Raw genomic sequence first — 15,683 nt, 5'->3', positions numbered from 1 at the left:
AATCACCCGTGCTTTCTACTTCATCAGGGATCGTACTGACCAGGGCAGGAGAGAGATGGGCAGGGAGGGTAGCAAGGGAATTCGGTTTAGAGAGAGAAAGAGAGATACAGGGAGATCGAGAGAGGAGGAGGAGGAGGAGGTTGTCTCTTTATTAGGAACGTCTTAGCTAATTCTAACAGTCTGAAGTAAAGAAAATTACGAGAAAAATGAATAAGGTTTGTGTGTTTCACACGTAGTCAATCGTGTCTTTGTTTTGAGATCCCAGAGCCGCAAGCCCACCCCGAATTTCTCCGAACCTCCGTGTTCCGGGACGTCTCGAACAGATGCTTCACAATATCCCCGTGAACAGTGACCAATGCCTTCCACGCTATGCTCTGCTTGGCACCAGAAAATTAACGACAGGAACGTTCAGAGATTTTCATAATACTTTCTGGCGCGTTGTAGTACCTCTTGTACACAGTTCGAAAAGGTTGGTTTCGAATTGATTGTTGACCTTGTTTGTTCAGTTGGAGACAAAAGGCATGGTAATGGCGGACCGTTTCACCTCAACCCACTGAAAATTTGCAGTGAGGGTTAGTTTGATGCATGGGCCGCTTTTATTTCTTAAAAAGACCATCATCATCATCATCACCATCACCATCATCATCATCATCACCATCACCATCACCATCATCATCATCATCATCATCTGAATTCATCTAAACAAAGTTGTCTGAGCGAAACTTTAGTGGCAAAGATTGATCCGCTGACAGAGACGGTGGTGAACCATCCTATAATGCATTCGGAACGTAATGAAACACCACAGTGAACACGTGTACTTATGCACTATCATGCTATTACGGTGATCTCACTGCTCGGGGCTGAATATATGATGACACTTGTCTCATTAAGAATGATATGACGTATATTAGATCCCTAAGGCTCAGAAGGAAGCGAATGAACTCCATCTTCAAAGGGATAAACCCGGGAGTGTGGGATGGATATCCCTTGAGTACAGACCAGGGAATACTGCGTAGGTCCGAGACTTGAGACTTGCATCAGGAAGGAGGACCGACTGTGGCATTATAGGCGGGTGGGTCTTCATCCTGTATGTACGGACCATCAGCTTGATAGGAGCCGTAGGTCTACACCTGCCCCCCGTTTTCCAGGTGTGTAGACGTTAGAAGGTGCGACAGTGGTGAATTCACATGTTGCTGAAGTTTTTATTTTTAGATCGTTATAGTTTTATATTATTAGTTCATAACCTTATTATGATAGTCGTTTTATAGTGCCTCTCTGGTGGTTCGTGATGGACAGAGGCCATAGTGAAGGTAACAGGGATGGTGTGGATGATGGTGGATAGAGGCCCATGAAGCCTGGTATGGATGGTGGATGGTGGTGAGGAATGCAGAGACGTGGCTGGTGACAGTGTGGGAGGGAGGCCGTCCGTGTCTGATCCGCACATTTCTCACTAATTGGTAGGACATGTCCGTGCTCGGTGGCGAAGCCTCATTGGAGTCGAAGGTTCGGTGTCTTGAATCATACGAGTGTTAGTAGTCCTGAATCATCCGAGTCTTCGGTTTTTGTGTCTTGAAACACATGAATCTTAGAATCTTGAATCACCTGAGTCTTCGCTTCAATGTTATACAACATTTTTGAGGCCATTACAGTAAGGATGCTCAGGGCTCGTCGCATCTGCTCCACCCGACGCACAGGAATTGCTCTTCGGCATACGAGACCTTCTTCTCACCTTCTCGTTCTGCAGCGAAGGAAACATAAGAAAAAAAAGAAACAAACTGTGAAGCCATTTGAACCGACGCCATGTAAAACTTCTTAGTGTATAGGCTGCATGAATTATGCTGCATCGTGCTGAATGAAGAGGGGGGTGGGTTCGGGAGGACGATGCTGCGAACTTAGGCGAAAATTAAATGTTCCCTCCCGCCTTAGATAGATGACCTTCTTAATTGGAAAACTCTGTACTCCGGGCTCATAAAAATTAGCGAAGCATATGTAATGGTCCGTTTTTGCCGTGGAATACTTAATACCTCCCGGAGAGTTTACGGGTCGGCCCGCGAGCATAATGTAGACTAGTTGTTTTTATAGGAACATTTATATACTGTTGAGCGATATAGAGGTCATCCTGGCTTGACTCAGAGGCCGTGTTGAGGAGGGGGGAGGGAGATAATGTCTGGTCATAAATGATGAGGCTATATAATTAGTAAAGGAATATCCATGATGAGCTTAGCAGGGTGTGTGCATAAGCTTAGCGAGGTATGCGTAGAGGTTAGCAGAGTATGCATGTAAGTTTGGCAGGGTTATGTGCATAGATTAGCAGGGTATGTATATAGTTTGGCAGGGTGTGTGTGCGTGTGTGTGTGTGTGTGTGTGTGTGTGTGTGTGTGTGTGTGTGTGTGTGTGTGTGTATAGCTCAATAAGAGATGTGTATAGCTTGGCAGTGTTTGTGTGTAGCTTAACAGCAGGGTTTGTACATGTATATCTCAGGAGGGTGTATGTATTTCCTCTGTTCGTCTTCCTCCATCCCCATCCCTAACATCCTTTTTTCTCCACATTCTTTGCCAGCCACCTGCTCACTCCACCCACTAGTCTACACCTGCTCGCTCCACCCACTTGCCCATCTGCCCATTCCAGCCACTAGCCCATCTGCAAGACCCTCCCCCCCACCAATGGCTCACCTGCTCACCTCTTCCCTATCCATTTCTCTCTGACTCATTTTTTGTCTCTCTTCCTCCGCGTTCTCCTCCTCCTTCTCTCCATGTTCCATCTGCTTCCCATCCTTTTTCCTCACACCTCTTCCTCACGTTACTTCCCTCTCGCTCCTTGTTCCCTTCCTCCTTCCTTCCTTCCTTCCTTCCTTCCTTCCTTCCTTCCTTCTAACCCTCTCCTGCCCCTCCCTATATCGCCCTTCGTTGCCATCTCGCTAGTGCCAGTTTTTTCGCCTGACGTGACCCATTACTACGCCGAGCGATGGACACTTACCCGGAGAGCTCGTCGAAGCTCTTCAGCAGCGGAGGGATAGAGTTCTCCCTCTGACGATGCCCTTTATGGCCTCCTGATGCTGCCCTACGTGGTCCCCAGACACTGCCCTGTCCCATGATCGAACCACCCCTGACACTACCCTCCAGATCCCATCCTCATCGTTATGTTGGCATGGCATGTTAGCTGTGCCTCCCAGATGTGAGGACCTGATGTTGTTGTATAGCATCTGCAGATGCTGTTGTTAAAGGCTCGCCAGCAGATGGCTCTTGAGCCTGGTGTATTACAGACCCTCGTCTAATCGACGGTCTGTCTTTCGGGTCCGTTATGGCTCATGATCGTTGTCATCCAAACCTGCCATAGATTTTTTTTGGAGGGCGAATTATAAGCATCATCTTCATGTCATCTCTAATCGTACATCTTCTAGGTGAAGAGGAGTAATATGATTTCGCTACGAGAGACCTGGCCAGGTGGTAGTGAGAGTTGAACTGTGAAGTTGTGGGGTGTGGGTACCGTGAAGGCCTCGCAGTGGGAGTGGGGAAGCCACAGCCACCACCCCCACACTCCTATTCCAATCTAGATTAATTCTCATGAATGAGATTTGTGATGGATTTGATGGTGAGGAGAAGGTGGAGCTGTAATAAGGTCTGATGCAGGTGTGAGAGAGGGAGGGGGACTGGGGGTTGGTTTGGTGCTTGTTTGGTAATGGATGTTGTTTTTTAGAGGAGGGGGTTATGTTTTAGGGCGGATGGGAGAATGAATGGGGAAGTGAAGGGGCGATGGGGAGACGAGCGAGAGATGAGGAAGAGAAAGATGATTAGTTGGGGGGAGTATTTAGTGGTTTATGGGAAATGCATGAGGAATGAGATGATTGGGATGAGTAGAGGATAATACAGATGGACAGATTAGATGATTAGATGTGTGAGGCACAGATGGTGTGGAGTACGCCGATACGGTGATAGACAGAAATAAAGAGAGGGACGGAAGATCGAACGAGAAAGGAGGTGGATGGGAGTGAACGTGAGAGAGAGAGGGAGGTGGGGAGATCAGCCGGTGAGTTCCATCCGGGTGAGAAAACACTTATCATCTTCATCATCTTCATCATCATCATCATCATCATCATTGTCATCACACCAGAAAGAGGCACACCCCAGGAGGGAGGAACATCACCCGCTGCGCTGCTGCTCGAAGCTCTTCTTCTTTAACCTCCAAATGTAAATGTTCCCCTTTATTTCTTTATTCGTTTTCTTCGTCATGATTGAAGATATGTCTTCGCGATAAATAACGGCACCTGTACATTACACGCACCTGTCATTCAGCAGTGATCATTAAGCTTAATATTACGTGTAAGTCCGGCAGAGTTAATCATATACCTTGACTTATTGAGTCACTGGCCAACAATAATTCATTCCGATGGTCGACTGCAAATATACATTTGTGGTTCTCATATTCATTGCCGGGTTGCTTTTAATGCTTACCACACTCCACAGTCATAACAAAAAAGGAGAGAGAAAAAAGCGATTTGAAAAAAATATGGCAAAACATATGTTTGTAAAAAACGTTGAAAAAAAAAAGTTGACCAGCGACGGACCAGGATGTTGGTAAAAAACCACAAGGAAACAAAATGGACTCAACTAGTTCCACCAACATGGGCGTGAAGAAGAAGAAAGAAAAAAAGCAAGAAAGAGGAGAAGAAGAAAGAAAAAATTGGAGAACAAGAAGAGGAAGAAAGAAGTAGGAGAAGAAGGTGGTGAAAGAAGAAGAAGAAGAAGAAGAAGAAGAAGAAGAAGAAGAAGAAAAAAAAGAGAGGAAGACGGAGAAGAAAAAGGAGAAAGGAGGAGGAGGAGGAAGAAGAACAGGTGAAGAAAAAAAAAAGAAAGAAAGAAGTAGGAGAGGATAGGAAGGAAGGAATAAGGGGAGAAAAGCAGAGGAAGAAGAAGAAGAAGAAGAAGAAGAAGAAGAAGGAGAAAGGAGGAGGAGGAAGAAGAACAGATGAAAAAAAAAGAAAAAGAAAGGAAGAAGTAGGAGAGGATAGGAAGGAAGGAATAAGGGAAGAAAAGCAGAGGAAGAAGAAGAAGAAGAAGAAGAATGGGAATTATGTTTTACTCAAGTCCACAGCGAACCTTCCGGAACTAACCCCGAAGAGCGTTGAGAGCCTTCTGTCATCCGACAGATATGGCTGGCTGCCCTCGTGCCAACTATCGACTACAAGACACAGCCTTAAGTGCATACGATATCCAATCATATCCTCAACCAAATAATGGCGTCATGAGCTGTTGGAAGGCAAGAAAACGGCACGTCAGGGTGTACTTGAGAAAAAAGAGAGAGACGGAAAAAAAAAGCCTTCCAATATGTTGACTCTATTCAATCCCTGTCGACTGCCACGTGGAAACATGAATTACTGTCGCAAAGGATGATGAGTTGATAAAGAATGTAATCGTAAAAAGAGAAGAAAGATGAAATTGTACATCGCTCAGGGCACACAAGTTGTGTAAACATTGCCTTGAAGCCATCCAGTCGCTCTCTTCCTGTACCTCAAGCGTCGAGGACGACCAGGAGGATAGGATTGAGTAGGATGTGACGCTACCTCAAGCGTCGAGGACGACCAGGAGGATAGGATTGAGTAGGATGTGACACGGTTCCTCAGGGTGTATTTATTGATGGGATTGCAAAAGATCCTCGTACGCTTCCTCACTGGGCCTCCTGAGCCCTTGATGGAAACGGCGTTAAGATCCTTGAGCACGACGGTATCGGTAGACCTCAAGCACGAAAGACGTTGCAGGCCTTTGAGCATGTCGGTACGACCCTTGGGTTTAACGACCCTTAAAGGTCATCAGGTCAGGGGACCAGGTCTTCTCGTGCCCAAGGGCCACATCGTCGTGCTCGAGAATTGCACCGTCGTACTTTAAGGTTCGTCACACCTTCTCGTTCAGTGGTCGCGTCCCCATGGAGTTAAGGGTTTGCTGTGGGCTATCAGTGTCACCCATTGCCAAAGGCAAGCAGGTTCCCCCGACCACAGAAGGATGTTGTAGCGTCGGGTTTCCCAAAAGCTTTCATTTGTGAACGTCGAGTGTGAATGGCACAAAACCAGGTGGGCGATTACTCTCGAGCCACGAGGCTACCGCAGTGATACCATGACATCGACCTTTCGATTCGAAAAGCATTTCTTATAAGTACATCGTAATCCTGATCTGCGTATACTACCAGATCGTCTTTTTTTTTTTTTTTCAATAGACGAAGGGTACTCCTCTGTTGACGTCCGGGGGCCCCGGCGGGGGCGTCGAGAGTGTGAGTATGATAACCAGGGTGGAATGTCGGCCTCGATGGCCTTCGTCAGCTTCAATGTAATGATTACCTCCACCGTAATTAAGGTACTGTGTAATTACACGGAGTCATCATACCAAATATGACTCTTGAGACCTGCATCGCTGGTAGTGTTTTGATCATGATAGATGGCTGGTGTGTGTGTGTGTGTGTGGTGAGTCAGTGTGTGTGTGGCTGTTGAAGAGAGTGAGAAGTTCGTTAATATCGCAGCATTAGACGGCGTGCTTGTCTGGGATTTAGGGCCGGCAAGAGAGCATTTATTCTAGCCATTTATTCTAGCCTTGTACGTCCCCCCAAGACGAGGCCACCTAACATTAATTTGGGTTTATTTGTGGTGGGAGGACGTCGAGCGCCTGACCCTGGTTTTTGGGCCTTGCCAAGGAGAGCCTGATGGCGCGCCTCCGCTCCGTCTTATGAGTGACACCAGACAATACGGCGTTGGTCTCCAAGACACAAGTACGAAGAAAAAAATAAAAGGGAAAATTCTCGAGATTGCGTATCCTCTACTACTTGCACAGTAACATGTTGTCTGGTCTACAAAAACAAGACTCCCTCACGAGGATTCGTCGTATGTGGATCCGCACCGGACTGTTAGTTTGTAATGATGTACGTTTTTGTTCTTAAGGCCAATTTAACTCCAAGCCCATCCCCCCCTCCCGTTGTCTCCAACCACATTAGCTCGTACAGTCACTGCCTTGCAGATGTTAACATATCTTTAGAGGAATAATTGTCGGTGGGATCAGTTTCTGACCGTTATGACCCAGGGAACGCCTGTCTTCTTAAGCAGAATTAAGTTTTAAAGGAAGATCGAAGTGTCCATCGTTCTGTTATGGTATGTTTTGAGTCAGCGAGTGGACGATCCACGCCGACTCCCCTGGCCCTACGAAGCTAACTTTTCCCTCTCTTCTCCGAGGCGAGACCTGGGCCGAAGTGTGTCCAGGGAGGTGGGTAGAGGAGCGGATGACAGCGAATGCCTCCTCCCCTCACCAGAGCAAGGTGTGGTATGCACAGGAGGGGGAATCTGCCTGGCAACCTCCTTCTACAGGACGAAACAGGAGAAAAGCCTTCCTCACTGGAGCGAGGAATGGCATGCAAGAAGGGGGTGTGGGGGTGGTGGGATCTGCTAGCCTTGTCCAGGACGGGAGAGCAGCCGCCTCTCTCTCTCTCTCTCTCTCTCTCTCTCTCTCTCTCTCTCTCTCTCTCTCTCTCTCATCCCTCCCCACTCGCCTCATACGGCGCCTCTGGCAGACATTCCATCCGTGCTCATTTACGATACTCGGTAACGAGTTCTGCAAAAATTCGAGAGGTAAAATTTCTTGGGGAGGGAGGGAGGGAGGGAGGAGGAGGGGATGTTAGTAACCTAGAACAATCCGGAGGGGGAATTATCCGCTTGATAGAACTGCCTCTTCGGGTGATTAAAGGTCCGGCTGCAGTCATCCCGACGGGCCGGGGTCATTAGCGGAAGGCGAGGAAGTTGTGGCGGTCGAGTTTATTACTTCGGTAGCCTCCTCCTCCTCCTCCTCCTCCTCCTCCTCCTCCTCCTCCTCCTCCTCCTCCTCCTCCTCCTCTCCTCCTCCTCCTTCCTCCTCCTCCTCCTCCTCCTCCTCCTCCTCCTCCTCCCGCATTAGTGATATTGAGCTACGGCGGTGATGACGTTCTGTTGGGTCCTCCTGGTGGACGTCGTTGTCTCCAGGCACTACTACGACGACTACGACTGCGACGACTGCAACGACTACGACTACGACGACTACTACTACGACTAATGAGTGCGACGGTGGTTGTGGTGTTGAAGGTCCAGACGCTTTGCAACATGTTGCGTCGACAAGTTTGGGGTCCACCCACACCCCCCTTTGAGCACGACGGTATGTCCGTTTTTTTTAGCAGAGTGGTACGACCCTTTGAGCATCACGGTACGACTCTTTGAACACGACGGTACGACCCTTTGAACACGACGGTACGACTCTTTGAGCACGACAGTACGACCCTTTGAGCATCACGGTACGACTCTTTGAGCACGACAGTACGACCCTTTGAGCATCACGGTGCGACTCTTTGAGCACGACGGTACGACTCCTTAGGCACGACGGTACGACTCTTTAAGCGCGACGGCACGACCCTTTAAGCACCGCGGTACGACACCGCCAGTTCGTCGTATTTAGAGTTCTGGTATTCATCGTTTATTACGCTCTCTCTCTCTCTCTCTCTCTCTCTCTCTCTCTCTCTCTCTCTCTCTCTCTCTCTCTCTCTCTCTCTCTCTCTCCTCCGGCCGGAGGCGAGTGAGGTAACACGATCAGGGCCGTGTAGATATAATGAGTAACCTGCCGTGGTTACTTGCTCGTCTGGTTTTGGGTTGCACACATACACACACACACACACACCCACACACACACCCACACACACACACACCCTTGCTGCTGCTGCTGCATCCGACGACACCCCTCCCCCACACTCCCCCTTCTCCTCCCCCCCAAAGAGAAAATTAGAGACAAAACTGTGATTAATTTGGAGAAATCATTAGTCAGGTAACTGTTCTTTTTTTTTCATTATTATTGAACGAGCGTCGTGTTTTGTCGTCTCGCAGAGTCTGTGTGGCTTTTGGGGTCTGTTGTGGTGATTGCTACATCCTTCAAGCATGGTGTGTGTCTGTGTGTGTGTTGATCCTGCCATGAAAAGTTTATCAATGAGGATTAATTAGGCCGGAGGAAAATAGACATATTATTAATTGTTGTTGCTGCTCGAAATGTCAAAGGTGATTATGATGATCATGGGTAGCCATGTGTGTCATGAAACCTTAAAGGTCTTCATTCATATGAAACTTTAAAGTTCCTTTTTCATATGAAACCTTAAAGCTCTTCTTTCATATAAAACTTTAAAGGTCTTTTTTCATATGAAACCTTAGAACTCTTCATTCATATGATTTAAAGTTCCCTTTTTATATAAAACTTAAAGTTCTTCATTCATATGAAACTTTTAAAGTTCCTTTTTCATATGAAACCTTAAAGTTCTACTTCCATATGAAACATTATAGTGCTCTCACATCGAGAACTTCAAGTGGCTACTTCCACGATTTCTATAACATTGCGACGACCTGTCGGCAGAATAGCTGCTTTTTCCACTTTCGTCCAACGTCTGACGTAATTGATTTGCCGGCCGATACAGATAACAATCTTATTGTTCGCAATAATTGCCCGGTTCGGGATGTCAGTGTCAGGGATATATAGATATGTAATCGATGATCACAAGAAATCTTAATGGTTAATGTATAAGAAAAGATGTTTGCGTTCCGCTCATACGACTTCATCTTAGACAAAGGCGGTGGGGTCATGGCTGACGGATGCAGCTGACGACGCTAATGAGTGATGAGTTAATTATAACGAGCGAACTGAGGCCGTGATTGGGTAATTTTGTTCGGCGAAGGAGATCTATGATTGGCTTACATGTCGTTAAGGTTCTCTCTCCTCCTATTCTGTTTGTGGGGGGGGGGGGGGGGGAGTGGGGTAGTACGACCTTTGAGCGTGACGCTACGACCCTTGAGAACGAGGGGACGACACGATACCGACGGAACGACCTCCATGGAAACGAGAAAGTACGACTCTTGAACACGATGTCAACGACCCCTCCGCACGAAGGTACGACCCTTGATCACCATTGGACGAACCTTTGGTCATCATTCGCACAACCTATTGCCTGAAGGCCAACCCAACGTACCCCAGGGTCATGCTCAAGGGTCGTACCGGCGAGCTATAGGGGTCCTACCGTCGCGACGTAAGTAGAAAACTTCAAAACGTAAGTGATGCTTCACAAATCGCCCAGAGACATGGCCACGAATTACGTTGAAATCAAAGAGAGGAACATACGTATTTCGAGAGAGAGAGAGAGAGAGAGAGAGAGAGAGAGAGAGAGAGAGAGAGAGAGAGAGAGAGAGAGGTGCTCTAGTCTTTGAAGTCGGGCATATCAGAAGTAAGTCAAGCGGAGGAGGAGGAGGAGGAGGGAGGAGGAGGGGTGGAACTTACTTAATAAGACAAGACGCCGTAATTGAAATGTAACATCGAGATTATATACGAGAATAGATTTACGATAAGCAGCGAAGGTACAGATCCTCTTTAGATATGTTTATCACAAGTATAGAGTTAGAATATTAATAAGTTTTCTTCTTTTTTTTCAAGGAAGACTTGAGTAGAACAGAAAGCCCCATTAAGGAGAAATAAATGAATAAGTGCTATTATGTTTAAAGTGTTTTCAAAAGTGTTCAGTTATCATTTTGAAGGGAATCGACGAAAAGCTAAGAGAGAGCTTGACTTTCAAGTGGCAAGTATTAACCCTTCCCCACTCCCTTCAGAACTTCCCCTCCTCACCCCCAATGAGCACGATGGTTCGTCCCCTTGAGCACGACCCTTGGGTACGACGACGTGACCTTTGACCTGACCCATTTACGGACCAAGTTAAAGACCAAGCCATCATCATAACCCAAGGATCGTACCGTCGCGTTCAAGGGTCGCACAGTCGCGTTCAAAGGGTCGTACCGTCGCGTTCAAACGGTCTGAACATCGCGTTCAAGGGTCGTACCGTTTTACTAGGGTGTTGAATTAACTATAAGAGAATAATAGACGCCAAAGAAGATATCAGATTGCCTTAAAAGTGTGCGTCGTGTGTGTGTGTGTGTGTGTGTGTGTGTGTGGAGGGAGGGAGTCCTGCTTATGAATACAGCTAGGAGGGTGTTGGGGGGAGGATTCACCTTTCAGGCTGGGTTCAATTTACAACCTGAAGCGGCTCCGTAACATTACCAAAGCACAGGAATAGAGAGACCCGATTGGAACTGAAGGATTTGCATGTGACCTTGTCTAAGTCTAAAAGAGAAATAGATAATTGCTTCCCGTCATTACCGGATGGAAAGAAGGATGTAAGAAGGGGAACCAACCCCCCTCCCCCCCCCCCGACCACCCCCATCAGGTTGTGATTTTTTTTTTTTTTTTACTTTGGAGAACAAGTTTTAAGATGGTGTGAAGGTAGCCCAAGTTCAGAAGACCTGAAGGAGTTATCACTGATCTTGTATGAGTGGAAACAATGGTTCCTGTCCTTATATGACGACGAACCTAAACAAACCCTTCAAAGTGCAATTAAATTTTTCTCAATTTGAATAAACGCGTCTATATCAGGTTTAGGAGTAATGTAATGAGGGGGATCAGAAGTACTTACTAATGACCTTGTTGGAGTGTGAAAGTTCCCAAAAGATTTTCTAAATGTGGTTGATTTGGAATTGGCCAGGTCTGTTAAGTTTATCAGTGCCATAGAACTGCCGGGTGTATTATATATGTATTTTTAAGAGAACGGATATATTTGGTGTCGGAATCGTTTTCTATATGAAGAAGTAGTAGTAGTAGTAGAAGTGATGTAGAAGAAGAATGCCTATTTTAGGACGTTTAGAATTTGCATATTTCATTACATAATCGTCCTAAGAAACGTATATATTACTAATATATTCATGAGTTACGCCATCTACAATCTCATCCCATATTCAAGGGAAATGAACAGAGGTTGTTAATGGAACGTATATATCTACGCAATGATTATGAGAGATGTAGACATAAGATACATCAACGTCTTGTAATGAATGGTATTAGAAACTAATCAAACTGATTCCTAACGCTTGCTCACATCAGCTCTCATGCTCGCGGGGTCGTTTGATCAGCGACCTGCGGTAAAGTGCAGGTTAGAAGTGTTGAGTTTCTGCATTCCTCGTTACAGAGTGAGCCTTGAACAGGCGCCTGGAGAGGGTGGGGTTGGAGCTAAGTGTCTGTCTCTCTTTTGGTACGTTATGCAGCAGATGTTTGAGTCTTCCCGTCGCGAGCTACTGTATATAACTCATGATTAGTGAAATGCACACTTAAATGACCATTCCATTGATACCATATGTTGTGCCGTTAAGAGATAGCCATATATATATATATATATATATATATATATATATATATATATATATATATATATATATATATATATATATATATATGTATATATATATATATATATATATATATATATATATATATTAGCCCAGGACCCCTGTTGCGGGGCATATGCAGCTTCGGGGCTGCGCTGCAACAGTAGCAGGGAAATGATGGATTCTTTTTAAGGATCGTGAAGTTCCCCGACGAGACTGTATTCCCTTTCCCATCCACTGACGATGATATACAACCTCGCCGAAAATGACATTCCATTCGCCATGTATCCACACACATGCAGAGTCCAGTAAAAACAAACAAAATGTATATACATGTATATGGTTATATATATTAGGTTCTATGTCACTTGACTTCTTTCTATTGGTGTTCTGTGCCACATTTTAGCAAATGCTGACAGGCCTTCATTTCACAAAGTGCAATTTTCTGTTTCAGAGGCCATTTAGAGCTGAGCATCAGGTAACGTGCCAGATTCTGTATACACACCACCCCGTTTCCTCTTTTTTTATTCCTCATATGTGTGCTTGTCACCTTCCTCGTCACGTTTTTACCACCCCCTTCCGGCATCTTCTGATTTAGAAATTCGCTAATGTGTGTGTCCACCTCTGGGAGTAAGACTCAACAAGACGTACATGATTAGATTCATTTGAACAGCGATTCAAAGCACATTTTGATCTCCTTTTCTTTCTCTCTCTCGTAGACATCAAAGATGACTGAAGAGAAGTCAAATCATTTATGATTTCTGACATCTTAAGGACTTCGTTTGTGTCCTTTTTTTTTTAACAACACCGCCCCCTACCCCACCACCTCCTCCTCCTCCTCCTTGCCACCGAAGTAAACGTGTCAATGTTTTTCACTTGAGGCTGTAAAACACCGAGTTCATTTAAGACGAAAAACTTTGACTGGTTATATGTCCCTCCGGTCAGTGGAATAAGAGAGGGGGCCCACCACCACCACCACCACCCCTGTGTGTTACCATAGACCATACCATTATACCTCTCACGTTAAGGGGAGTAAGGGAGGTGATGATCTCACTGGGTCTCGGGTCTGTGGCGAAAAAGGGGGGGAGGAAGCGGATCTAAGGACTTCAATTTTCAAGGTGACGAGAAGATTTAAAGTTTTGTTTAGATGGCATCGTCTCGCCGTGTATCACACACGTGCTCTTAGGTCTTTTATAGACCTTCTTTTTGTCTGTTTTTTTTTTTTTCACATGCATGTCTGCCTCTATTCTTTTTTTCATACGTGTATATATATCTATTTTTTGTCTTGTAACTCGTGGCTGTATGTTGCTTTTTTAATATTGAATTCTCAGCTCTTATTTATTTTTTTTTTGATCTTATGAGTGACTTTCAGAACGTGTTTGTTTTTTTCTTCTTTTCCTGAAGTGGATCCCATGACTTGGCCATGTTGCTTTATTTAGAAAAAAGAAACCTCTGTAGCTGGTTTCAGTCGGTGAGGAGGATGCGACCTAGTCGTTCTCAGCTGTCGGAGAGATTTGAAACCTTCCTGGCGCCGCCTCTGTGTTCTTTGAAAGGAGAGAAAAGATGATGCCTGGACTTCGATGTCCTATTCCAGGCCTGGACTTCGATGTCCTATTCCAGGCCTGGACTTCGATATCCCATTCCAGGCCTGGACTTCGATGTCCCATTCCAGACCTGGACTTCGATGGCCTATTCCAGGCCTGGACTTCGATGTCCTATTCCAGGCCTGGACTTCGATGTCCTATTCCAGATACTCCATAAGACCGTATGTTATCCACCCATTTCGATAAGAAGGCATTAGATGAAGAGTTCTAACGATATCAAGAGTAAAATAAAAGGAGGCTGAATAACACTATCGTTACTGTATGAAATGGAAAAAAAGGAAATTCGAAAACGTATGTAGATTTAAAGTCACTGATTTGCGTTCTGTCAGCTGTTTTTTTTTCCCCCAGAATTCGAAAACCCGGATTAAGGCGCTTGTCAAGTGCAGCGAGAGATTATGCTTCTTGAATCCGTGTTGCCTCTCACGATTGCCATGCCTCTCACAGTTGTCTTGCCTCTCACAACTCCCTTGCCTCTCGCAGGTGCTCTGTACCTTCCAACGCTCTGCCCTTTCCATCATTGTCCACCCTCACTGTGGCGCAGTTTTAAAACCTTTTTTTTTTTTTTGTTTTGGAAATCAAACAAAAATTGCTATGATGTTGATTGATTTTTATAGCACTTGTATGACGTTTGAACACCCAGTTATTATCCACCGCTTTTTAGCATGACAAATCATATCTAAAGTCGTAAAACTTATTACATTGAATGATATACAATGGCTTATTATAAATATGTATATATATATATATATATATATATATATATATATATATATATATATATATATATATATATATATATATATATATTGGCTTCCTTTAAAAAAGTTCTTGTCTATTTACGTTTTCATTGATGTCAAAGAAATTTTCTAATACTCTTTGTTACCTTACATTGTTGTCTTGTATTTCATACATGATTCTGAGAGTCACGTATTTCTGGCATTCCGTTCTTACATGTTCCACGACACTGTTACTGCTGTCGGGTGTCACCTAGCCGGGTCGGTAGGAGTCCTCTCCATTAAGCTGACCATGGGACTCTACCGTCTGGCCAATCCTCAGTCGACATGAATTTGAGTCTAAATGGCGATTCCTGTTGAAGAAGGACAGACATACTTGCCTCTGTAGTTTATTATTTCCTTTCCGGGCATCTAAGTCGTATGTAGTTTGAGATTCACATCTGAAATGGTTATTCATTCTAAAGTACGACTCTCGCATGTATAGATTGCTGATGTTCATCACATTTCGCCGCTTTAGTGCTAGCATCGCTAGTTGGTTATGATTTATTGCTAGTACCATTGTGTCGGGAGCGCCAGCAGAGTTCGATCCTCTTTTATCTTTTGAGTGGATCCTTCTAATCCAGTCTTGGTCTTTCTGGAGTGTATGATGCGTTGGAACACAGTGGGACACGAAAATGGTAATACTCCCCACTCTACCTACCTCCACGAAAGTTGTGAAAGTAATGGAAAAAAAAAAGAAAATAGAAAACGTAATCTGATTTAAAAGTATATTTGTAGAGCTGCAGTTCATAAAGGATTTATGAAGGAAACGACGAACGAAATTGGTGCATGAAACTTTTAAACTATTGATGAATTGATTCCAAGTTTTTTTTTTCCCCGATGTGAGAAGTGTTCTTACATAAAGAACTGTTCTGTGTTCCTCTCTAGCTTTATCTCATTATTGTGTCAGAAACGAAGGTCGTTGAAAAAAAGAAAAAACTCCGAAAAGGACTTCATAAACCTATTTTTTTTCTTCTTCTTCTTCTTCTTCTTCCTTCCTTCCTTCCTTCCAACGAGGGAAATTTGAGGAATTGCAACACGGGGGTGGAAGGTACTGCAGCTGTGGTC

The 15,683-nt window shown here is 44.9% G+C and overlaps 1 protein-coding gene across 15 annotated transcripts in view; it reads left to right on the top strand.

Moving 5' to 3' along the window:
* LOC139760088 (zinc finger protein rotund-like) overlaps positions 1–15,683 on the top strand; it is a 761,655-nt gene that overhangs the window by 593,980 nt on the left and 151,992 nt on the right. For 13 of the 15 annotated variants that reach the window (XM_071682905.1, XM_071682902.1, XM_071682908.1 and 10 more), the window contains one exon: positions 12,693–12,716. The exons of the other annotated variants lie outside the window; for them this stretch is intronic. In XM_071682905.1, coding sequence (XP_071539006.1) covers positions 12,693–12,716 — 24 coding nt within the window. The remainder of the gene's footprint in view (positions 1–12,692; positions 12,717–15,683) is intronic. 15 annotated transcript variants of the gene reach the window in all.

Source organism: Panulirus ornatus, chromosome 35 (assembly GCF_036320965.1).
Source record: "Panulirus ornatus isolate Po-2019 chromosome 35, ASM3632096v1, whole genome shotgun sequence".
NCBI classification, from domain to species: Eukaryota; Metazoa; Arthropoda; class Malacostraca; order Decapoda; family Palinuridae; genus Panulirus; species Panulirus ornatus.
Note: the sequence above shows the minus strand (reverse complement) of the source record. Positions and strands in the feature narration are given on the sequence as shown.